A 24,745-nucleotide genomic window follows, 5' to 3' on the forward strand; every position below is an offset into this window, starting at 1 on the left:
TATGTTTTTTGGAATCAAACATAAGTTTTCCGTACCTTATTGACTGTACCAAAACGATTGAACCTATCCTAAGTAACGTACCTAACTGATCATACTGAATCGACTGGACTTAAATGACCGTATAAAAATTCAAAAAAATGATGGCACTTCACAGCCAGCAAATACTTTAGGCCATATCCTCAATCCCTACCCAGCTACGATGTACATTACACTATTTTTAATTGAGATTTCATCCCCCACCTTCACATCACATCCTATTCTACTTACAATGTTTCCATCTGTGCTTCACATCCTATATAGCGTACCTAACTGACTGTACTGAATCGATCGGACCTACCTAATTGGTCGTACCTAAATTAAAAACAAAACCACCAAATGCAAATTTACCACATAGGATTTCAACAAACACATGGTATGGTGTGCATTGCAAAATAATCTATTCTTGCTAAAACAAAGAAAACTATCGAACCTAAACATACCAACTGTACCAAAAAGCTACACAAGTATCAACTGGTGTGTTGATTATGAGAGCTACACACATTTTCCACACTATATACCTTATGATTAAGACAACAACAACACAAACCGTACCCACTGTTGTGAGCTTACAAGTGATTCTTGGGTTCCGACGAAGGCAGCGAATCGTTAACCTGAACAATAATTTCTCTTTTTATTGTAGCTTCAAATAGATTTTTTATGGAGATGTAGAAGGTAACAATACCTAACATACTGTTTTGTGACAGTTGCCATTTAAAAATTTGAAAATTTTCATTGATTACAGATGCAATTGTAGCCTGCTTTCACGTCTTGTTTTCAATTCTGTGATATGAATGTTTTCTCGCCCCTTCTATTACGTTTTTTGAAATCAGGAAGTGTAGGTTACATTCTAAAAAATTAAGATGGCAACCATGTAAATTGTGGTAAAATATGTGGTATTATTATAGGTGACATGCATGTCATGGTGCATTAAAATGAAAGATCATTTTAAATGTTATAAACCTTGCAGGTCATATTCTAAAAATCATCTTTAGTAAGTCTTTATCTCTAAAAGCTCTGAAAAGAAAAAGAAAATTAATAAAAAGTGCTTGAAAACTTTGAGTTTTAACGATAATGACAAAATAAAGGGTAAAGTGAATAGTATCAGGTTTGATTTTTTTAGTGTAAAAATATGATTTTTCGTTAAAGTGAATAGTATCGCAGATTTTTTGTTAAAACTCCTTTATCATGGTAGATTAGTAGCACATGTTCCCACTATAGTCTACAACAACGGTCCTACATTTCTCCAAATAGATTCCAGAAGGTTGGAAAAAACATGGTCCTTGGCTGCTAGGAATGTACTTGGTACTTGGGGGATAATGTTTGTTTGAACCCTTCAAAGTTGGTAGTTGAAAACTTGAAACGCAGCCAAGACCTGACCTACAGGTCAAGAAAGACTGCCAAAACATCTCTGTGTGTATAACATGTATCCAAAACCTAAATTTTGAGTGCATAGAAACTCAGAGAGAAAAGCTTAACTTCTGAGAGTTTATGATCTCGGAGCAAATTACGGCATCGGAAAATGAACGATTTGCTCTCCAGCTCCTTCTCCGAGGACTCGCCGGACCACCATGTCATTGAAATGGCGGCGACATCCACCGAACTCAACAAGTTTTTCCAGGACGTGGAGTCGGTCCAGAACGAGCTCAATGAGCTTCAAAAGATCAATAAGAGCTTGCAAAGCGCACACGAGCAGAGCAAGAGTCTCCACAACTCCAAGGCAGTCAAGGACCTCCGATCCCGCATGGACGCGGACGTCCATACCGCCCTTAAGACCGCTAAGGTTCTTAAGGTGCAGTTGGATGCATTGGACAAGTCCAACGCCGCCAATCGGAGCTTGCCTGGCTGCGGTCCTGGCTCCTCATCTGACCGGACACGGACGTCGGTGGTCAACGGGCTGAGGAAGAAGCTAAAGGATTCCATGGATAGCTTTAACGACTTGAGGAACAAGATCTCATCGGAGCATAGAGAGACCGTTCAGCGTAGGTACTTCACGGTCACCGGAGATAACCCCGACGACAAAACCCTAGACCTTCTCATCTCTACAGGTAACATAACGTGTGTGAAATATGTGAAATAAAAATAGCAGGTCAATAACGTTACGCCCACCAAATTTATTCAACAAATGATTTGTCCCTAGAAGCGAGTTCTAGAGTGAATCTAGGTTTGAGTGCTACAGATATGAAAGACTATTGGTTCATATATTTGATACACTTGGGCGTGCAGATCTTGGATTCATTTGAGGTTTAGAAGTTAGATATTAATATTACGGTTCATCTTAGTTTACTATTATGAAATTTCTTGGTTTTCAACATTTCATATATTAATTTTTTTCGTCCTGGTTTGGTACTTAAAATCATAATTTTGGGACGCTTTCATATATCCGTTAAGTTTTCCGTCAGAACCTCTATTAACTGATAGTGTGACGCCCACGTGGATAATGATTGAGCATCACATGGACATTAATTTTTTAATTTTTTAATGTCCATGTGGTGTCCAGTCATCATTCACGTCATTAGTTAGCGGATGTTCTGACGGAAAACTTAACGGATGTATGACAGGGTCCCAAAATTATGACTTTAGGTACCAGACTGGGACAAAAAAAACTTGATGTATGAAATATTGAAAGCCAAGAAATTTCAGGGTATAGTAAACTGAGATTAACCCTTAATAATATATAATACACATGTTATAATTCGTGTAAATTTGTACACCGTATTAAGATGTCATGCCATATACGTAATGTGTACATGTATCTATATACATAGGAAACGATAATAATTTCGTAAGTCCAGTTCCCTCCACAACATAATATGATAATCTAATTTGTTGATTTATTTAGGTTTTCATTCATAGATCATCTTTGCAACAAATTTCTCAATTTAGAAATCATTTAACCCTTTGAATATTATTATTATGAACATTTCATTGTTTAATTACTAATAATACTATATTAGTTTATTTATTAGGTCAGAGTTTGACAACCAAACCACTTACGATTGAAATGAATTTTGTAGGACGATTTTTCAATACCTAAAAAATGATCGATTATGAAACTATAGAGTAATGATTAGTACTATATTAATTAAGTTACGAGTAGTGATTAGTAATGTATTAAGTTATTAATTACCTCTACCCCTGAGCAAAATTAGTGAGTGGAGTGTCAATGATGCTCGTACAACTAAATACTAATTTGCAAACTATTATATATGCATATGTACATAGGTGAGAGCGAGACATTTTTACAGAAGGCAATCCAAGAGCAAGGAAGATGGAGGGTTTTGGACACCATACAAGAGATTCAAGAGAGACATGATGGTGTGAAGGCCATGGAAAGGAATCTGAATGAGTTGCACCAGGTGTTCATGGACATGGCAGTTCTTGTGCAAGCTCAAGGTGACCAGTTGGACGACATTCAGGGTCATGTGGAGAGAGCTAACTCGTACGTGCATGCTGGCACCCAGCAGTTGCAGAAGGCCAGGTTCTTCCAGAAAAACAGTCGTAAATGGACTTGTTATGGCATCATACTCTTGCTCATCATCGTTGGGATTATATTGGCCGCGACGCTGCCTAAATAGTAAATCATAATTTCACAATCATTTGGTTACCATTTCGTTTCTTTAGCTTTAAATTTTCACCTTTTTGCTTGAGATATGTCTGTGGTCCATATACATTTTTGTTCTTATTTTTCTCTCCATTTCTTTTGTATGTATATTGTATTGTGTATATATATACTTGTATTTTTTTTTTTGGTTAGGTTGATTGGTTGAAGAGTGCATTATTTTCATATATAGTGATCTTTCTATGACATTTTGTATTTTTTTTTTAATTAAAGAGAAGGATATCTATATAGTTTGCAGTAGTGGCGAAAGAGCAAAGACATTCATAGATTTAGAGCTCGTTTGGAAGTGCTTTTAAAATAACTGAAAGCGCTTCTGGTTAAAATGTTTTTGGAACCAATCTTTAGTAAAAATGTAAGTGAATTTTCAAAAAGCACTTAAAATGCGTCATATAAGAAGCACAATTGCAAGAAGCACTTTAAATGCTTTTAGAACCCCAAAATATTTTTGCTAAAAACACTTCTAGTCATTTTAATAACACTTCCAAATGAGCCCTCAGTCAATGATACGAACAATGATATGAACAAAAGAAACGTGGTCCATGTGGATGCTAAGTAGGGGTGAGAATAGTTTGGATTGGATCAGTTTTATTTTAAAATTGAAGCCGAACCAATTGAAATATACCGGTTGGTTTGACTTAAGTTTTAACAATACCTGTTCTGGCGGTTTGGTCCTAAGCCAAATTCCCTTTTCTTTTTGTATTTTTCATTTTCGTTAGCCTAATTATTACAAAAAAAGAAAATGCATCAATGGCTGCTTATTATTAATTTTGTAACAGATGAAATCGATTTAAAATTCACATGAAATCAGTTTAACCCTAATAACTAAAAAATTTCATTCTGGAATTTTAACATCACTCGGAATTGGAATGCCACCTATATACAGTGTTCAATTCCTCCAAAATGAGGAATTGAATTCCAAAATTTATTTGCATCCCATCACATTTTTATTCTCCAATATTTAGTAAATATTGGAGCACTTTGTAATCAGAATTTAATTTAATTCAATTTATACGCAAACGTGTCATTAATTATAGTTACGTTCCATCTAGTAAAAAGAAAAACCAACCCAACAAAGTTCGATCATGATTTGACCAATACACCGGTTCGATTGATTTTGTTCACAATATGAGTTTTAAACCGAACCAAACCGGATCCTAACCGATACAAAAACCAGAGACCAAACATTGTGCACGGAGAGGGCACCGAATTGGGAGGGCAGAGAATCCAAGTCCTTTGTAGAATTACAGCACCAGCTCTTCCTTTCCCTCTCGCCGTGGCCATGGCAACAATCCGCATGATAGGCAAGTATCTCTTCCTATATCCTTGCTTTCTGCAACAATTCAATTCATACCTCCATTCATTCTTCTTAAATTCTCTCTCTCTTTCTGCTGTTTTTGGTGATGCCCAATATAGACATAGCCGTCAACTTCACAGGTCAGTCACTCAGGCATTTCATCGAACACTTGGCATGCCAGTTTTGTCTTACCAAAAATCAAACTTCATACTTGTCAAATCCGACTATCGAAACTGAAATTTTGAAGAAATGCAAATTACAGATGGAATGTTCAGAGGAGTATACAATGGAAAGCAGTGCCATGTCTCGGATATAGCCACGGTTTTGAGCAGGGCTTGGACTGCCGGCGTCGACCGCATTATCGTAACTCTCTTTCCTTTTCGATTTGAATTGTTAAGTAATTGTTGTGGTTTAATGCGCTCTGAAATTGGAACTAGGCTTATGGATAATGTAGGTCACTGGTGGATCACTTGAGGAATCAAAGGAAGCTCTAACAATTGCGGAAACCGATGGTTTTTTTTGCTTGCTCTGTTTGTTACTGTTACTGTATTGTTGTGAATAAATGTCATTGCCAAGTTTTAAAAATGTCGATTTGAGCTACAATTGGGGGGTTTCTTCTTTGTTTTTTTTGCAGCAAGGCTTTTTTGTACGGTTGGTGTGCACCCCACTAGATGCAAGGTTTGCCCTTTTTTCTTTCTCACTTTTTACTTTTAACTGCGGAAGAAGTTGATATGTGTGTCTATTGATTTCCGGTTTTGGTTAGAGATGCTTGAGAATTAGGATAATTGTCTATTCTGTTTAGGAATTTGAAGAGAGTGGGGATCCAGATAAGCATTTTCAGGCGCTTCTGTCATTGGCCAAAGAGGGCATCGAGAAGGGAAAGGTGTGCCCCATACCCTAAGTTCTTTATATCACAAGGAACATGAGGCGTGCATTATAGGGTTTCAAGTCATTAAAACATCTTTGAGAGAGTGGTCTGGTCAGATATTCATATCATGGAGCAATATATTTTATACTGCTTATTTCGTTCTCTTGTGCTTGTAAGGTGGTTGCAATTGGTGAGTGTGGACTGGACTATGACAGGCTTCAGTTTTGCCCAGCAGAGATCCAAAAAAAGTACGTGGTTTCTGAAAAAAGTAGATTTTCTTATTATCTGTTTCCGCTTGCATGCTTTTACTTTCGTTCTGTTACAAGATACGTTCTGTCTTTTCCATCTTTTTTTCTGTATTGTGAACTCCAGGTATTTTGAGAAGCAGTTTGAATTGGCACACACCACTAAGCTTCCCATGTTTCTGCATATGCGTGCAGCTGCTCCAGATTTCTGTGAAATTGTAGAGAGAAACAGGGGCAGGTGAGAATCCTTAGCACCATAATTCTAGAGTCAAAATGTGGTGGTTAACATCATCACTGTTTTTATTTTCTTATTTATTTTTTTAATTTTTGTTCACCCTCAAATTCCAAAGTTACTAGACTGGGGATGCAGAATAAACTGGACAATTGGATTGAACTTGCACTTTTGACAACTGAAATACCAGCTGGACATTTTAGTTTTCTGATGAATAATCATTTCTGTTAATGAGGAAAAGAATAGCTGCAAGTTTATCTCGTCCCTGTTTTCTTTCCATTTTGCCTTGTACTGCACTAAATGAATTTTTATGATAGTCTTTCAATTCTATGTGATGGTGGCCTGCTGTACATGTGTGCGTGATGTGTCACATTTCCTCTACCATTTCACAGATTCAGTGCTGGGGTCGCCCACTCATTTACTGGCAGTGCAGAAGATCGTGATAAACTTCTTTCCATCAACAACATGTATATAGGTGAAAAAATTATAAAAAATAGTATGTCTTCTAAGACAAATCTTTCTATGCCTGCAAAAGTTTACAATGTCTGTTTCTTTCTATAAATCCTATGTGTAGATAAATGCTTAAAAATTGATGGTTATGCACTACAAAACATTAAATAGGAGAGATTGAAAACACACTACATGAGCATTACAAAGCCACTAAATAAAGGATTTTCAAATGACTCATTTCAAGTAGTCATTTACAAATCCCTCTATCTAATATTCTGTAGTGCACTATGACTAATTTAGCCTACATTCCCTGGTACTTGGAAATTTTGGGGGCTTTATAGAGAATAATATGACCCCAGTGCAGGCAAAATGGGGTTGAGCAGAAAGTTATTTTTTTATAGACTGGATTTTGGTTAAATATTTACTTTTTTAGGGCCAGGGGTATCTTTTGTCTAACTTGTCTCATTGCCCTATATAATTTACCGATTCTCTTTCCTCATTATACAACACATATGGCCACTTGGTTATTTTAATCTTGAGTAATGAGCACCATAAGAATGAATTTCTGATCGAATTAACAAATCATTTTCTAAAAAAGATTATATATAATTTTTGTGACCTGTGCAAATAGAGCAACAAGTTTTGCATTGACGTTTTTAATTTTCTGATTTTATTGCATATCTGAAGTTTGAAAGGAGAGAACAAAGTTCCTCTTTTGCTTCTTTGAATATAAAATAGTAGTTTTTAATTGCTAGTTACGATGGACATATTGAACACTTTATCTTGGTTTAGATAGAGGTCATGAATACCTTTTGGTTCTAAACAGGAGTAAATGGTTGCTCTCTGAAGACAACTGAGAATCTCGACGTTGTGAGGGACATTCCTATTGAGAGGATGATGATTGAGACAGACTCTCCTTATTGTGGAATCAAGAACACAAGTGCTGGGATTAAATTTGTGAAGTCCATTTGGCCTTCGAAGAAGAAAGAGAAGTATGATCAAGAGTGCATTGTTAAAGACCGCAATGAACCGTGTTTGGTTCGGTAAGTGGAAATATTTTTCTACCACCATATTATGAACTCCATTTCTTTTCTTTTATTCTTGTGGTAAAAAGAATAATGAACCTGTAATGTGTAAGAAGAAAACTCTTATAGCGTGATGTTGGACTGTTCTACTGTTCAATGAATAGTATTTCCCCTAACACGAACCATTTACTGCTTAGGAAGCCATAGTACTGCATAATTTTGTACAATAATAGATGGGACTCAAGCCAAATTTTATTGGGAAGATACTATCTGCAGCGTCAATTGAGTGATCATCAACCTTGGGCTTTGACATCTGCAGTACACATGCATTTATCTTTGTCAGGAAAAGTCCGTCTCTTACATTCTTGTTTGGCTCAACTTGATATTAAGACATTGTGGTCCGTCTATTTTTCATTTCATGAACTTGACATTAGGACATGGAATTTAGTTTGACCATACCAGTTATGACAATTTCCTTGTTAGCAAGTGCATGTTTATCTGAAGTGAATTTTGTTTTAGCTCCTAATTTATGTATCTGCTTCGTCATTCAACATGAGGTTTTTTTTTTCTTTCTTTCAGGCAAGTTCTTGAGGTGGTAGCTGGTTGTAAGGGTATCAATGACATAGGTCAGCTGAGCCGGACATTGTATCACAATACTTGCAGGTAAATGTTCCTGGACTCTGGATTTTGTACTAGTCTGTGTTTGCTTTAGATGTGCAGTGAACCTCATGGAGTAAACCTTACCTCTCGCTGTGTATTTTGGCTTTTATGAATTTTGTTAGTGCAAGCTGATCATGATCGTGCCAGTTTTTCCACACCATATCTGCCAGAAGAATCAATCACCGCACAGTATGAGCTTTGATTAATAACAACATACTGTTGTGCAGGGTTTTCTTTCCTCAGGATTTGGATTCTGCAGCAGATTCTTTACTTGATGGTCATGACCCTCAGTGATAAAGCCAAACTCCTTCGTGCCGAAGGTTATTCAGTTCCTCTTTTTTATTGGGATGTCAATGCGTAAACCTCTTCTTTTTCTTCTAAAAGTGACATACTCAACAACATTGATGGATGGTAGGGAAATTAGTTAAACTGCATTCTGTATTTATTTGCTAGCTGCCTCTGGCTCTGAAAATTGAGATTTTATCTTACTCCGAGGAGTTGGGAGTTGTCCTAAATTTGCTTAAGAGATTAATTTGTTTGTTCTCAGGCTGCATTACGTTTTAGTACGAAGTTAATCATTGTGGTTGTTATGATAAAAACTCGATGCAGTTCCATGTTAACAAAATTGACCATTAAAACAAGAAAACCTCCATTGTTCAGGGAACCTGAAGAAAAATTCCAACGAGTTGTCGGCCCCATTTTAAAATAATAGGTACATTTGTATTGATTTATTTTATACATGAAACAAAATTACTTTGAAATTGTTTTCCATTCGTTTATACATGATTAAGGCCTAATTATTCGCTCCTTGGAAAAACTCGAGTCTCACTTTGCCCCTGCAACCGAAAAATCACCACAGCCTCGGTATCATTTTGTTTGGTAAAACTGGTACTAGGCTGCCCTTTAGTGCAATGTTAAATTCAGATGCTAACGCTGGAAACCAATTCGCCACTGTCTCCGTCTTCTGTGGTTGTTTCCGATGCAGGAGGCGAGACCAATTCACTACTATCTGTGTCTTGTGCAGTTGTTTCTGGTGCTGCCGGAGAGGAAGCAACATGCCTTGCTCTTTCTGCCGCCATGTTTAATCGCAAAGGCCGCCCATCAACCTCCTGTTTTGCAATTTCATACACGAACACACGGATTATTACGGAACCATGTGAACCTAGACCGCAGGTTGATTTAAGAATTAACCTAATAACCAACTGTTCGTATTCAGTCTGGCAACGTAATAAGATACACAAAGTCCAATACGGCGTACCAAAGACCTATTAACAAACTTTTCTTACCACTCCATTCATGGCAGCGACAGCTGATTCCGCAGCCTCATTAGTTTCGAATGTCACAAACCCGAAACCTCTGGATCGTCCAGAAACCCTCTCATATATGACCTTGGCACCCAACAGCCCTGGCTGCTCTTCAAAGGCATCTTTAAGACCCTGTGAAGTTAAACCCCAGCTAAGGTTTCCTGCATAAACCTTGTGTGGACTATCTATGTACACCTTGAACCCTGTCCTTGTGCTATTGGGTCCTAAAATTTCCCTTTCACCTCCTCTTGGCACTTCTGGGAAGTTCACCTTCACAGTTCTACCTCCTACTTGCTGTCAACCATTGCCACCATCCCACACAATTAACAAACCGAAAAGAGTTCGAGTTTCTGGGAGCTGTTACTGACATTCCAAAAATATCATATCGCACTTGGTGAAGTGAAGGATAGACATTCTTGGAGCGTCAATAACAGTTCTCGAGTTTTTTCGTGTTAAAAGAATCAACTAACACAAGAAACACATTTCGCTGATACTTACAGAGCCATCAAACATCCTAATGGCATCCTGAGCTTCCTCAACAGTTGACATTGTGACAAATCCGAATCCCCGGCTTCTATCTGTGACCCTGTTATAAATAATCTACACCAAACAAACACAATCACCAACAATTTACAAACCCATCAAATCAAACAATGGAAACATGAAGAAGAAGAGCTCAAACCTCTGAGAAAACCACCGTGCCAGCCTCCCCGAAAACCTCAGCCAATTGGGTCGAAGTCAAATTATAAGGCAAATTCCCTACATATAGCCTCCCGGCGTCTGAGCTCTTTGGCACTTCCTCTCTTTCTTCTTCTTCTTCTTGCTTTTCATGGAGCTCTGCTTCTGGGTCTAGTTCGGCTTGGCTTTCACTATCTTCTTTGACTTCGAAGCCGTCAAACGCCGCCAACGAGCGGCGGAAACTGGGGGAAGGAGAGAGGTGAGGGAAGCTGTGGAAACAGGCTTTGAGCTCGAGGGGTTTTAGGAGTTTAATGTGTGGTGGGAAGTGGGTGGGAATTGGAGTGAGTGAGCGGGAGATTGAGAAGTTGGGGATTTTGTTGCAGAGGGGAGAAGAACAAGAAGTGCTTGTGGAAGCCATGGATAGCATTGTGTGGGAGGAAATGGTGTTTGGGGATGGAAGGTCTTCGAGTGGCAGAAGACGGGACGAGGGGCTTCCCATTTGACTAAGACGAATGCCCACGTGTGGGACATGGATAAGCTTTCTGGATTTTTGGATTTTCATTTGATAACCCCCCGCCCCCCCCCCCCCCGCCCCCCCCCCACCCACTTTATGGATTTATTTACGGACTTGGATTGTCTGACCTCTCTATCGCATTCCTTTCTATATTATGTGGTCATGGTTAAACCACGTTAATATTTTATATTGATTTTTTTATAGAAATAGTAAGACAAAATGTAATGGGAATATAAAATGTTGACGTGACTTAACCGTGACAACAGAAATAGAAGGGCATGTGGAGGGTATGAGATGGGGAGGGCAAACAATTCAAGTCCTTTATTTACAGACATGGATTGTCTGCCCTCCTCATCCCATACCCTTCTATATTATGTGGTAAAGGTTAAACCAAGTCAGCATTTTATATTGATTTTTTATAAAAATAATAAGACAAAAAGTAATTGAAATATAAAATGTTGACGTGATTTAATCGTGATCACAGAAATAAGAGGACATGAAGAGGGTATGAGATGGGGAGGGCATACAATCCATATCCTTTATTTACATACATGTACACTGTTTTTTTTTGTTTTTTTACCAAAAGAAGTGAAGTTCATTAAATAAAGCCTAATACAAGGTTAGGAAAGTCCGTAGAAAAACCAAAACAACCAAGCAATAATGCAACCAAATAAAATATAAGGTAAAGGCCTAACAGCCCAGGAAAATTGAGACAGAGCCCAGGAAACCGAGACAGAGCTAAGGGAAAGTGAGACCGAGCTCAAATACAAGGATCAAAAGTAAAGCAAGAAAAGTAAGGAAAGCTAAGAGTTGCAGGAAAAGCAAACTTAAGGATTGCCACCGACCCCAACCAAAAGAGGGGCCGGCGGCTGGGAACCAGAGTTTATGGGTAAAGACCTTGGCGAGGGAGAGAAGAGGGAGATACTTTAGAGAGAGAGAGAGGCAGGTCTGCAGAGAGATTCATGTACACTGTTTACTGAGGATATTTTTGAAATAGTAAAACACACCCTAAACCCTAAATACTAAACCCTTGAGTGATGAAAGAGGCTCCTGATTCTGACACTCCACTCTCTTTCGTCACACATTCGTGAAGATAATCAAAATTAGGGGTAGGTTTGGTTCCGTTCGGTTTGATTTTTGGCCGAAATCGGAAACCAAATCGAAGTTACTGTTCGGTTCAGTTTTTCTTCGGTTTTTTTTGTTTGGTTTCAGTCCAGTTCGGTTTTTCCATGATTTTTTTTAACTGGGCAGTCAAGAGCAGATGGAAGCTATACACCTGATAAGGGTTTTGATTCTATGATTGATGATTGGGAGTGGGGTTTTGTTTCTATGACTGATGATCAGGAGTTGGACGATCGGCCATGGATCTAACATTATTGGGTGTCAGTGTGTCTTTTTTGTTGTGGGTCTGAGAGCTCTCGCAGAGAAAATGCATGCATGTGTTAGTTCTTTGATTTTCCATGAAAATAAACCCACTAAACTAGATAGCAGCCAAGAGAGATTTTTACCTTGGGGGTTTGTTTTTGGGATTGATCCTTCAACAAGGTCTGCAATTTCGTTTGCAGACTTGTGCACCCTTGGAGGCTCTGTGATTTTGGTTGCAGCGATGAGATTTGTGCTGAGAGAAGAGAAATGGAGGCATGTGTTGTTTTGAGGGAGAGGACTGATGGAAATGTGGAAGAGAGCCGTTTGGCTCTGGGCTCAAGATGGCTCTTTGCTAGATCTCAGAAATGGGTAGTAGTCTGAGGCAACAGAAAATAAGAGAGAGATAGATTTCTGTCTTTAGAAAGCAAGCACTCATGTGCTTGATACAACTTTTGTCAACCAATTTTAGTTATTTTAATAATATAATAATTACCTATTACACATTCCAACACACACACACATACATATATATCCAAAACAGATAATTAAATAAATAAAATAAAATAAAAATTAATTTAATTAATTCGATTCGGTTTCTAGACCACTAAAACTGAAACCAAACCAAAAGAATTCAGTTCGGTTCTGTTTTTTCTATCTTGGTTCGGTGTTTGATTTGTTTTTTTTTTTTCGGTTTTCGGTTTTTTGAACCCACCCCTAATCAAAATTCCATGGTGAAGTATTACTCTGTGAATTTGGTAATGAGCCTTGATCAACGTCACCTGATATCAAGGCTCTAAGAGCACTTCCAATGTAGGAAGGCCTCCTGGGCAATAGGCAACTCAATCCCCTTAAATGAATTATAATTGCCTGCAATGAATAATAACTGTCCGAGTTCATCTCCACCCCTAAATTGAATAGCCCAGGCAATTCATATTAAAATATTAATATTTTTTATTTTATAAAATAATAAAAGATAACTTTATTTTTAATTTCATATAATAATAAAAGATTAGTTGAAAGTATTCAAAAATATTGAAATGTAATGTAAAGTGGAAGAACGTGGCTATGTATCTGTAACATGGAAGAACATGGTTACGTCTTTATAGAAAAAAAATTAGTTTTTTTTTTATTTATAATTTTTTATATTCTCTCTAATTTTTTAATAATTTAAATTGTGGTTGATGTCAGCCTTACATTATATAGGTAGGGCACTAAGTTAGGCGATTATTGTTTGACTTCTCCATCGGGCTCTCCTTGGGTCCTATTGCCCAAGTGGGCTGGAGTGTTTTGGGGGAGGGGAGAGTGGATTGGGTTGCCTATCCCCAATTAGGCAATAAACAACGGTGGAGTTGCTCTAAAAGAAGGTAGGCGCTAGTTGGGCAGCAGGGCCTAGGCTGGGCGTAGGCGGGGTCCTAGGCGGACTCGACAGATTTAAGTAAATTTATTATATTATCATTTAAATAAGTTTCTTCTTACACTTAAAAAGTACATAATTACATTAGGATATATAAATTGCAAAATAGAATAACATATAGATTATAAAGTATTAGAACATAATGAAACAATGGGGAATAAGCATATAATGTGAGTTTATCTAAATCATCAACAAGTCTCTTACAATTTATTGAACAAAAAAAAAATTCATTGAAAGTTATTTATTTTTTGTCCAAATGAGAGTCACAACTTAGGCGGGTCTGGACCGGCTAGATCGGCGCCTAAGCAGGTCTAGACGTCATTTCTTAATTTTCAAATGCTTAGGGATTAATCAAGACGATGGCCAACCACGTAGCGTCTAGATGGGAATTCTTAGAACAATATGCTATATGTGTTGTTTAGGTGCTTGGCTTGAGTATCACCACACTTGAAAAGCATCTTCCTTGACATCAACAAGTCAAGAAATATGTCTTAAAATATGATACATTATTCTTCCAAACGTTCGGAACACAACACAAACATTCAGTTATACATCACACCAACCAAGTAGGTCAAAAATCCAGACACTAAGATATTACAGTGTTACACAAGAAATTTAGCATTTTTTTTAATTTTTTAATTTTAGCACAAACACACACCAGACTCTCAAGTTCTGATTCCTCTTATGGGAAGAGAGCCATATATATAGTCTACTGATTAATTCATGCTGCTTCAAGGTTTCCGCTGTTTTCGCTAGCCGCCCGAACAGGTTGACTGCATCGAACGGCAGGAAAACTTTTCCGCAAGCATTAGCCAAGAATGAGTTGCCTTTTGATAGCAACCAAATGGGGGCAGGACAATCCTAGAACCGAAAGCCTGTTGCAACAGCCGTAACAGAAACTGCAACCCAGCTTCTCCATCTGGTTGCCGAGTAGATGGGGTTGAGGCAACGGAGTTGGCACCAACCCCATCTTTTCCTTTGCTATCAAACATTGAGGTTGCAGCAGTTATCTCCTGCTGCAACCCATTTCGTGGGAATGACCATACCACGCGCACTATCTCTCATGTCTGAGAGAGAGTGCAGGGAGGGACCGAGATGATTGATTGAAAAGCAATCAAGGTCTCCCCTAGAGTACATACTTGTCACCTCTGACCCGGATATGTTTGAAATGCTGCCATTCGTTTCCTTTGACGAGTTTAAAGTTCCACTGTCGGATTGCAGGACTTCAGAACTCTGAGAACCCGAAAGCCTAAACAGCTGCCCATCACCAACTTGCTTCCCTTCAGTTCCCTTGTCCCCATTGTTCATAGTCTTAGTGTTCAGAAAACGACCACCGCAGCCCCTTGGTCGGCGCATTGCATGACGATGGCGCGATTCATGCATATACGGCTGTAGAAAAAAAATAGATCGTAGGTCATTCTAACTGACTATGTCATTGCACAAGAGAAATATTTTTGCATCAGATGTGCATTTTGTTTCTCAAACTTGCATCCTACCGAATTCAGATGTCATACCTTACGCAGTCTAGCTGCTCTGTTCTCAATGACAGCCTTCGCACGGGATTGTCGGCGACGCATGATTCCATGGTACTGCTTAGCATTTACATAGATTGGTCCTTCATCCTCAGTCAAGTTCAGTGGCAGCATAATGCGTCCCTAATCCATTGCAAACGGATAAGTACGTGCATCAGTAAATATGCTACACTCAAAGAACTGCCTCTTTCGCAGAGAAACGGATTCTCTGCTTGTCTTGACATTGTTCCGACTTTTAATAAGAGTAAAACTCAAAGACAAGCAGAGACGTGCTTACTCTAACTCACGAAAATACACAGAGGGGTGCTAAGAGAGACTTTCTAAGTTAAATCCTAAATGGTTTCTAGTTCGCAAAACTAAAATTATCGTAGAGAACCAAGAATGTAAATAGAGATTCATGCTTCTTAAACTGGTTCTATTTCTCATATTTCCATTTTAATGCACTAGCAAGAAAACGATAGTATATTCCAAAATTAGCAGGTTACAGAGAAATAGAAATATTGTTTTCAAGGAATTAACATGATTGAAAAAGTAATAGCTCCATATATAGTGAGGTAGGAGAAGAGATGGAAGAAGCACCGAAATTTGAGGTCCATAGGTTGAGAAGAGTCCATAGCATTGATCCATAAATGGATATTTTGCACAGATCTACATTTTAAGTTCCAAACAAAGAATCAACTTATCAGCAATTGTGACAAGAACCATATTCATTATTCCTAAAACAGTTATTGATTCACAAATAAACAAATGAAAGTAATCGAAAAAGAAAAGCTTACCACTGGCTGGCTGAATCCGAGCTCAAAATGACCATGATATTTTCCTGGCGATGATTGCAGAGAGATTGCTGCCTGGGACTTCTGTCCATCCCCTGAAAATTAACATTCACCTGAATGAGAAACTACTTGGCTGGTTATCCATGACTAAAAATAACTTCTGTTTGAGAAGTAAATCATTTTGAACAAGTTGTGAAAGAACGATAATGTAAACGAGTTGATAATTTATTCATCGGTTCTAGTTAACAAGGGCTTGTGAGGGAGGATGGAAGGTTTTCTGTAATGGCAAACCAGTTTAACAATCTCTATTGCCACAGAAGGTCAGAAAAGGTGAGAAAACAAGTGTAACTAATAATGCAATTATCAACAACTATTTCGTCGTTGAGTAAGAACTCGATCTTTCAAAGCACGTAGAGTGGACAACATCAACTGCTAAGACTTTGTTCCTACAGCATCTACATCCATTCTTTGTAACCATTTTTTCTTTTATAAAGTAATTTCCTTCATACTGGCATGTCTACTCAGCAGGAGAAAAGCTTACTCTACCAAGTCTACATTTAATTTCCATAATAATACTGCGAACTACACTCGCACACTTCTACGAATCATTTTCTATAGTTGCAGCCAATAGTATTGCATTGGAAATGACCCTCAGAATGCTTCGGAAATTGACAACCAAATTTTGTACCTAATTCCTACAAGGTGACATTTGGAGAGCAGTTTGGAATAGAAGCGTCAAAAAAGGATTAAAAGCTCGCTTTAATGCTGCTCACGTCAAAACCCTCACCAGTCTCTCATGGGTCCTTCATATTCCTCTCACCCAGATTACTCAAAAACAGTTAAAATTAAATAACTCTCGGCAGCAGGGCTCCGACTCCCACGTGATCTGAGACAGCCTCTTCTTCATAATTAAGCCGGGACAAGGGTGGGCTACACAATCAGGCTTCAGAGTAAAGAAGAGCTCGAATGAGTGGTGAGGGAGGGGCATAGAGAAGTTCTTAGTGGAGGTACATGGTTAATGTTATTGCTGTCACTGATTTCCTAGGCAATGTTAGAGAATCACCTAAACCTTATGCGTCCAGTTTCATAGTTTTCTTACTCTCCCTGGGATTCATGAGAATACTCCAAATGAAGTTACAATTAGTAGCGTCCTATAACATATAAGCAATGAATGAATCTAGATGGTTCGACATTTAGGCTCCGATCTTTAGGGGAAAGATAAGCCCCTTCTTTATTATTTCTAAACCTGATGAAGATCATACTTAAAAAATTATAAGATATCCAATATCGCATCAGCATAATCAAATTTATTGGGAAAGAGACTATAGTAAAAGAAACTCCACCTTAACTTCCTAAAACCTCTAACACTAAGATCATCGCAGCATAAGCTCTGACATATGATCCCGAAAGGGATATTATTCGAACATGTAATGGTGCGTCTTTTTCATAAACCTTCTTCTACTATCTCATTTCTCATCTTCCACACACCTTGTTAGCTAGTTTCTTCATGATTTGCTGCGGAACAGCAATGATATTTAAGAAAACTTATCGACAAGCTTGCATGAAAAAAAAAAAAAAAAAAAAAAAAACCTTACCTTGAGGTTGGCATAGAAAGATTCTCATACCCCCTCTAGTATCTCTCAAGTACTAACTACACTCACTCTCTTCACCAAATATGACTAAACGTTTGTTACTGACTTTACCTTCAATCATCGCCAAAAGGGAATCCTTAAATGTATTGATACGAAAAGAAAAAACACGTTTCCTGACCCCACATTTTAGCCCATCTCCAATCGGTCTATGATGAACAAGGAAACAACGAGGGATCTTCATGACGAAGGATACGAACCTTATCTTCAGACATAAATTTAAGCGACAAAAAAGAAGCTAGTAAAGCATTTCTTTTTCTTTTCAAAACCACTATGTAAATGTTATAGACCAAAAGACTTCATAAAGAGAAGTCTTTTAGAGAAGGAAAGACATCAAAAGTAAAGGAGGAGATTATTACCAGGAAAGATAGTGAACTGATTTGTGTTCCCTTTTTCCAGTCCTTGTTCAGTACCCCGCCCGGCAAGTTTAGTGGCATTGAAATGGTCCCCAGTATTAGGCTGCTCCTTAGTAGAAGGTTTCGACAGACCACAGGATTCACCATACACCGGTTGAGATCCCAAGGAACTCCACCAAGGTCCTGACAATGCTGATGAAAACTGGCCTATGGGATTAGGGGCAATTCCTTCATGTCCTTTGAAATACACAGTTTGCATAGCCATATTGTCCTCCAAAACTAATGATCCCAGCAATGAGTTTTACTTAATTCTAATTCAAATATTCCACACAATATGCCTGCAAATTCAAAGTTGAATGTTAAAAACATACCAATTATGCTACCTTTCAGCTAAAGAAGGAAAAGGACTGAAATGTATCTACTGAAATAAATCCACCAAAGAGGACAATTTTCCTTCTGTTACTAATCGCTCGAATATCAACATGCCTCTTCTGTGTGTGATTTTAATGAAATATTTGACAACAATATGCAACTAAAATGTTCCTATGATATAAGAAAAGAATGACTAACTGCTCATATGAGCTTCCAATTGGTACATAGAAGATGAAAACAAGCTGAATTTAGGGAATAAATAAATGGAATATTTCGAAAGAAAAGAGAGAAGAAAATAGACATACATAAAAATTAGATAACGGGAAAAAAAAAAAAAAAATACCAGAAAGAGTAAAACGAACTCAACAAAAGATACTGAATTGTGAAAGATATTAGCAAAAATATGATAACCTAGAAGAGAGAACAACGATCATGTAAGCGAAAACCGGAAATCGCAACCGTAGAAGCTAAATAACTGAAAGAAAAGAAAGAAAGCATAGAAACAGGTCTAACGATTCTGAACAGACCCTTTTTAGCAGTGAGGTAGCAAAAATATTATAACTTAGAAGAGAGAGCAACAATCATGTAAGCGAAAACCAGAAGCGAAAACCGGAAATCACAACCGTAGAAGCTAAACAACTGAAGAAAAGAAAGAAAGCATAGAAACAGGTCTAAAGATTCCGAACAGACCGTTTTAACAGTGAGGTTGGTGGAGAAGAAACCAATTGCAGAAGTGCTTGTAGAGTAAGTGGAAGGAGCAGCTTAATTTGAGTTCTAAGCAGAAGCAGAGAAACCCCATTTGCTAGGAGCCATGTCGGTACAGTTACAAGCAGAAGAGCAAAGCAGAGAGGGGGCGGGGGGGGAGAGAGAGAGAGAGAGAGAGAGAGAGAGAGGAGAGAGATAAGGGGAGAGAAAAACGGCCGAAGAGAGCGATGATATATGCGCACAAGTGATATGGAACTCCACACCAGTGGCCAATGAGCTTTGGCTTTCATGCAACCCCGCTTTCTAATATGTGCCTTTCTGCCATACTTAATACTATAAAAATACCGTACACATTTTCTCTCTCCTTCTCTCACTTTTGTATTTATATATTTCTGTATTTTAGTATTAGAATAACTTAATTAAATAATTTATCATAATAATAATAATATGGTAAGTTTGGGGCCATTATACTTAATTAATGTATCCCAACTTCAAAACCAAGGGTGTTGAGATCTGTTAGTGAGAGGGTAGTGGCCACAAAAACAAGGAGTTATTTTTCTCACCACCCTTAGCTGATGATTATGCTTACTAAGTTATTTATCACAAATATTAAATGAGTTTAAATTTCAAGATTGAGATAGTGGGTAGACACAAATCTTAAAATTTAAACTTATCCAAATAATAAGAAGTAGAATATGAGCATATTATCATCACCGGGCAATGCTAGTGAGACTGAATGTTGACTGAATTATGTAAACTAAATGATATTAAAGTTGATGATTGTACTGTTACTTAAGTATTGATTAACATGTTTATTTCTTATTTATGACACATCATTTAGTCTACAAATTTAATTCACCTAGCATTACTCTGCCACAACATGAAGGTGGTGAGAAAATGCCCCCACAAAAACAATACCAATTGACCCAAAAGATAAAAAGAAATGATGGTATAACCACACACCAATCCTCATCTCTACATCTCCATTTATGCTTTTTTTTTTCTTTCTTTTAATTTAGATTTATTTTGGTATTTATTTTAGTTGAGAATCTGAGTATGCCATCTATGTTGGAGAAGTGGTCACGTTATTCACAAGTGCCCTTTGTTATTACTAATACAAGTGCGTGACAGATAAGTTTAAACTTAACACTCATAAAGATAAGATAATTAAGATATTAAAATGTACAATCATATAAGTATATGACTTTACTTTTATATTTTACTTTTCTAGGTTTGCTATCTCAAACATCTGTTACTTTTCTAGGTTGGCCCATCAAGTTATTGGATGGATGGGTGGGTTGGGATGATACATATGCACTATTTTTTAAAGTTGTTATTTTGTTTTTGTACTTCAACCTTTTTTTTATCTTCTGATATGAGAATACAAAAAAATTTCCAACCAGTAGCTTGGCTTTGGCTTGCCAGGCACTTAATTTGGTTGTGAGATAAAAGAAAAATAGTAAGATGCAAAAAATTACAACTAGTGTCCTTTATCTTCTTACTTTTTTGATCGTGAGTATGCACAATGTGTTTGACTTTGTCTTGTCATTCAATATGTTTGGCTAGTTGCTAGATTTTTCTTGCTAATGGCTACCTAGAAGATGCATGTTAAAGTGAAGATTGAGAACATATCTCCTTCTTTTCAACGCCTATGTACGTTGTTCTACTTTGATATGGATTAGGTAAGTTGGAGCTCTCTCTCTCTTGGTTTATTCCAATATATAACTAGTCCCGAGTTGGGACCGAAATTTTTTATGACTACATGAAAATCATTCTTTTATATATATAGTATCTCTATAAAACTTTAATATGACGAGTAACGTATGTCACTTATATTTAATGGGTTAGGATCAGGGAACACCCATTTTGAAACATTTTCTTGTACCCTTATTCTTCCAGCAACGAAGGGCTTTGTTCCAATACATTTATTTCGACAAAACCTCATTTTGTCGTGCGGCTCCATTTGTTGCGCAACGAAGTTCATAATTTCATCGCACAAGATCTTTTTTCATGACCTTTGCGCGACAACTTGTGCAAATGACGAAGATTTGTCTCTTTAATATTTATGTGACAGAATTTTTCTTTGCACAACCAAATGTTCTTCGTCGCTAGAACCGTTAAATGTAGTAGTGTTTTTTTAAGGATCTGAGTTGTCTATATTTCAATTATCATTCATACATTATCCTTACCAAAAATGAGACAAATCCAAAACCATTAAAACATTTATTATAGTAAAGAAAATAGGTTTCACAAAGAAACACTTAATGACTACAAATAAATCCAATGGTTATATGGTTTCGCATTTGAGTGATTTTTTTGTAGAGATTATCTTTGAGGAAATACCAAAAAAATAGATGGTTGGATCATTTAAGTACATTATGGAGTGGGCTCAACGAAGGAGTGTTAAAATGTGTGTTAAAAAGTGTGTGTCTCCCGATCTTGACCCATATTTAATATAATAAAATAAGATAATTGTTATTGACACTCCAAAAATCTCATTTTATACTTCAATCTTTCTATCATTAGAAAAAAATACACTTATGAGAAGTGTAGAATAAGATTTTTAGAGTGCTAATAACAATTCCTAAAATTTGCTTTGTCATTCAACATGTCTAAATTAACATAGTTGGGTTAGAATCCGGATCCTTGCCGAATCTTCTTTGTGAGGATCTCGGAAATCCGTCAATCTTGTCCGTTCATCGTATATCGTGCAGTCAGAAATTATTTTAAATATTTTATTTAAAATTAAACACAAACAGTACTTGACAAAAGCTAACCGCATGATATACGAGGAACGGACACGATTCACGGATTCCTAAGATCCTCACCAAAAGGATCCGGAGAGAATCCTGTTGGGTCGGGTTAACTCTCATTTTATCTCCAAGTAGTAGCTGTAGTACTTCCTTTAAGCTAATTACGTTGGGGCAGTTTTGTCACTGGCTCAAATCTGTTTCTGCTCTAGGATTTATCTGGAACTAGTCTTTTATTTTCCTTTTATGAAAGACTTGCATTGCACAAGGGATGCCCAATCCAAATGGATTGAAAAGTACAAGTAATTAAGGTACACATTTTAAAATATTTAGCTAGCTAGCTAAAGGCATGGTAGCATTATTAGCTAGTTAATAAGAAAAATTATTTTGAAACGAAAAAAACTACTTTGAGATTTTTAACTGTAAAATATTGGCTATTACATACTTGACAAAAAATTTAACAGTTAAAAATTTCAGTTTATAAGATGCCCCGAAGCATATTAGCTAGGAGAGAATCCCTTGTTCCCTATTGAAGGGAAAATAATGATTAGACAAATCAACAGCATTGATGAGTTTATGGCACCCTCCATAGAGTTTGGGCTCAATAGCCGGCAATGTCCCCAAAATTGTTAGAATAAAGTGGACAGGGACTTTTGGAAAATGGGGAATCGGCCTTCTCAGCTCTTGACACTTGTGCCATTTGCTCCCTCACACTATTTAATTTAGTTTTGGCTGTGTTTCTAAGCCGGCCATTTGCTTCGAATGTTTGAAGAATAATTAGGTTAATTTGGAGGTGCCCACTGGCCAGTGCTTTGCTTCCCCTTGCTTAGCGGCAAAGCTCAGTACATTCATGTGACATCACCAAACCTTCGATTTCAGGAACCATAAACATCAATCATTAACAAAACCCTACAGAAAAAGCAACCGAAGTACGAAATGAATATAGACGAAAGGTTGGACCACAAGAAATGTTGGTAGGAGGACTGGTCAAGCTCACTAAACTTGCTAAGATATCTGCACATTTGCAGTCCTTGTCGTGGTAGTTTTTCAGTTTTTCTTGTGAAACACTGACAAGATACAAGGATATTTAGGCGCGTAGTAGCTAGCTCGGTTTTTATCTTTTTATGTTTTAATTTGATTAAATATATATATATTAATCTAAGACTCAAAAATTCAAAATTTCAAGTTGTTTTCATTAGGCACATTGTAACTTAATACTAAGGCCTTCCCCAGTAGGTTGAAAAAAGTGAGAGTGATATTGATATATTAAACTTATATAGGAATCAACACTTCTACAGTGGACCAAAAAAATTATTAAACTTATATAGGAATCAACACTTCTACAGTGGATCAAAAAATTTGAGTGTGATACCAATTTATTAAACTCATGATAGTTCAATATATTAGACACATAAGTGTGGTACCATTATATTGAACTCGCACTAGTATAACAATAATGTTATAAAAATCAAACTCATGATGTCTGATTCCTATATATAGGTATCACACTTGTTTGAACCACTGTGGAATGCCTAATACTACTGAATTAGTTGTAGAAGGTGATTTATCCGAAGAATGTATTATAATTTATATGTATATGCGCCGGCTATGGCTAGTAGTCTAACAAGCTGTTGCTGGTTTTGGTAAGTTAGTAATCATCTTTTGTTATTCAATAATTCTACTTGTACGGCTTAGGATTCAAATAAAAACAAGGTTCTGTTTGGTAAGGAATAAACTCAGTATTTTAGGGTAAATTATTCCATAGTATTACTTGTAATCAATAGGTTTTGTCAGGTAACACCGCAACGTTGTTCTTCCTTTCCAATTGGAAAAAAAAAATAAAAAAAAAGGCTTTGCAAATTAATAGAGCAGTGATGCACGAGTTCTTCAAATTTAGTTAACATGTGATTATTAACTGCATTAGGTTGTTAACATGGTACAACTAGTTAATCATGTAGCATATCAATTCTTTTATTTTTGAGTTAGGGTTGCTTAAAATTCAAACTCGAGTTTCCCCAGAAACCCTAATTGGAAGCAAAATACAAACAAGAATAAGATTACATAAATAATTAAAATGATTTTAGGTAATACTTAAAAATGATTTTAGGTAATACTTAAAATGATTTTAGACAATTTATTATCGAATTAGAGTTAAGGGGACCACATATGACTAAAAAAAAATGTTTTTGACTCTTCTCATTATTTTCTTCGAAACAATAAGTTTTAACTTAAATAAGAGCTTAGAGCAATCTACAAAGAATGGACTTTGTTCTTTATGGAGTCACTCTTGTCAAGCTGCTCCTCATTATTCTTAGGCATCTATTCTATGCCATTGTATCGATCTTGTGTTCATATTTATTTCAACATGAACATAGTAACACCCGATCTAAACTTGATTAGTATTGCTATATATTATGTTGTATCCAAAATGTGTTTCGCTAATTCGATTGTAACAAAATGGAAACACATATATATCTGATATTTTTACTTTTCAGAAATAAAATATGAAGAGTAATTAAATTAGGTATTAAAGCACTAAACCCTATGTAATTTGCATCTAGTATTAAAGCACGATCCTAGACGCTGTTTTTTTTCTCTCTAACTAAATAACCTCTTGCTTTCGAGAAGATATAATAAATAAATAACTTTAAATCTTACTTTGCACTTTTGCAATTTAGTACTACAATCCAGTGGTATTCATTTTTATCTGTTAGTGAGAGGTCTTAGGTTCAATCATCGTAGGTGAAGTTAAATCACATTATTATGGTAAGTCCATTGTAAGGCTTAGCCCACTCCTACTCTCTTAGTTTAGATAATATTGGTTGTTCAAAAAATAAAAAATTCCTACTGGGCACTGTGAGAGTCCCCGTTAGTCATTTTCCTTTTCCTTGAACTTTTGCT

General features: G+C 36.8%; 4 protein-coding genes across 9 annotated transcripts; 2 read left to right on the forward strand and 2 right to left on the reverse strand.

Annotated features, from left to right (window-relative positions):
• Window positions 1-1,419: 1,419 nt before the first annotated feature.
• LOC103413526 (syntaxin-121-like) lies at window positions 1,420-3,898 on the forward strand. Its single transcript, XM_008351992.4, has 2 exons — window positions 1,420-2,084; window positions 3,262-3,898. The coding sequence occupies exons 1-2, from the start codon at window positions 1,559-1,561 to the stop codon at window positions 3,612-3,614; spliced, it is 879 nt and encodes a 292-aa protein (XP_008350214.2). The 5' UTR covers window positions 1,420-1,558; the 3' UTR covers window positions 3,615-3,898.
• An 894-nt stretch (window positions 3,899-4,792) lies between these two features.
• On the forward strand, window positions 4,793-8,985 carry LOC103413527 (uncharacterized). Of its 6 annotated transcripts, none has more exons than XM_070809338.1 (12): window positions 4,812-4,959; window positions 5,072-5,092; window positions 5,215-5,315; window positions 5,407-5,464; window positions 5,587-5,630; window positions 5,755-5,835; window positions 5,998-6,068; window positions 6,193-6,303; window positions 6,690-6,793; window positions 7,574-7,790; window positions 8,352-8,435; window positions 8,660-8,985. In XM_070809338.1, exons 1-12 carry the CDS (start codon window positions 4,938-4,940, stop codon window positions 8,724-8,726), a joined length of 981 nt encoding a protein of 326 aa, XP_070665439.1. In that variant the 5' UTR covers window positions 4,812-4,937; the 3' UTR covers window positions 8,727-8,985. The 6 variants fall into 6 exon arrangements, with proteins under 6 accessions (XP_008350216.1, XP_070665440.1, XP_070665439.1 ...); XM_008351993.4 differs by having other exon boundaries at window positions 4,814-4,959; window positions 6,690-6,772; XM_008351994.4 differs by lacking the exon at window positions 5,072-5,092 and having other exon boundaries at window positions 4,793-4,959; window positions 6,690-6,772.
• Window positions 8,986-9,098: 113 nt separating this feature from the next.
• LOC103413528 (33 kDa ribonucleoprotein, chloroplastic) lies at window positions 9,099-12,767 on the reverse strand. Its single transcript, XM_008351995.4, has 6 exons — window positions 12,437-12,767; window positions 11,179-11,936; window positions 10,419-11,071; window positions 10,235-10,336; window positions 9,719-10,030; window positions 9,099-9,541 (listed from the first exon to the last, which is right to left on the reverse strand). The coding sequence occupies exons 3-6, from the start codon at window positions 10,974-10,976 to the stop codon at window positions 9,353-9,355; spliced, it is 1,161 nt and encodes a 386-aa protein (XP_008350217.3). The 5' UTR covers window positions 10,977-11,071; window positions 11,179-11,936; window positions 12,437-12,767; the 3' UTR covers window positions 9,099-9,352.
• A 1,427-nt stretch (window positions 12,768-14,194) lies between these two features.
• Window positions 14,195-19,392, reverse strand: LOC103449572 (nuclear transcription factor Y subunit A-10-like). Its single transcript, XM_008388897.4, has 6 exons — window positions 19,080-19,392; window positions 18,021-18,355; window positions 16,016-16,107; window positions 15,819-15,887; window positions 15,222-15,362; window positions 14,195-15,096 (listed from the first exon to the last, which is right to left on the reverse strand). The coding sequence occupies exons 2-6, from the start codon at window positions 18,280-18,282 to the stop codon at window positions 14,692-14,694; spliced, it is 969 nt and encodes a 322-aa protein (XP_008387119.1). The 5' UTR covers window positions 18,283-18,355; window positions 19,080-19,392; the 3' UTR covers window positions 14,195-14,691.
• Window positions 19,393-24,745: the final 5,353 nt, after the last annotated feature.

Source organism: Malus domestica, chromosome 12, assembly GCF_042453785.1.
Source record: "Malus domestica chromosome 12, GDT2T_hap1".
In the NCBI taxonomy this organism is placed as follows: domain Eukaryota; kingdom Viridiplantae; phylum Streptophyta; class Magnoliopsida; order Rosales; family Rosaceae; genus Malus; species Malus domestica.

Bases quoted from the DNA above. Each gene is read 5' to 3' on its own strand.
- LOC103413526 (XM_008351992.4), top strand. From the start codon at position 1,559: ATGAACGATTTGCTCTCCAGCTCCTTCTCCGAGGACTCGCCGGACCAC. The intron at 2,085-3,261 runs GTAACATAACGT...ATATGTACATAG, and splicing joins AGACCTTCTCATCTCTACAG to GTGAGAGCGAGACATTTTTA.
- LOC103413527 (XM_070809338.1), top strand. From the start codon at position 4,938: ATGGCAACAATCCGCATGATAG. The intron at 5,093-5,214 runs GTCAGTCACTCA...TGCAAATTACAG, and splicing joins CATAGCCGTCAACTTCACAG to ATGGAATGTTCAGAGGAGTA. The intron at 6,794-7,573 runs GTATGTCTTCTA...GGTTCTAAACAG, and splicing joins TGAAAAAATTATAAAAAATA to GAGTAAATGGTTGCTCTCTG.
- LOC103413528 (XM_008351995.4), bottom strand. From the start codon at position 10,976: ATGAAAATCCAAAAATCCAGAAAGCTTATCCATGTCCCACACGTGGGC. The intron at 10,337-10,418 runs GTTTGAGCTCTT...TGTTTGGTGTAG, and splicing joins GCACGGTGGTTTTCTCAGAG to ATTATTTATAACAGGGTCAC. The intron at 9,542-9,718 runs GTAAGAAAAGTT...ATTGCAAAACAG, and splicing joins TCGCTGCCATGAATGGAGTG to GAGGTTGATGGGCGGCCTTT.
- LOC103449572 (XM_008388897.4), bottom strand. From the start codon at position 18,282: ATGGCTATGCAAACTGTGTATTTCAAAGGACATGAAGGAATTGCCCCT. The intron at 15,363-15,818 runs GTGCTTCTTCCA...GCAATGGATTAG, and splicing joins CCTATGGACCTCAAATTTCG to GGACGCATTATGCTGCCACT. The intron at 15,097-15,221 runs GTATGACATCTG...TTTTTTCTACAG, and splicing joins GAGCAGCTAGACTGCGTAAG to CCGTATATGCATGAATCGCG.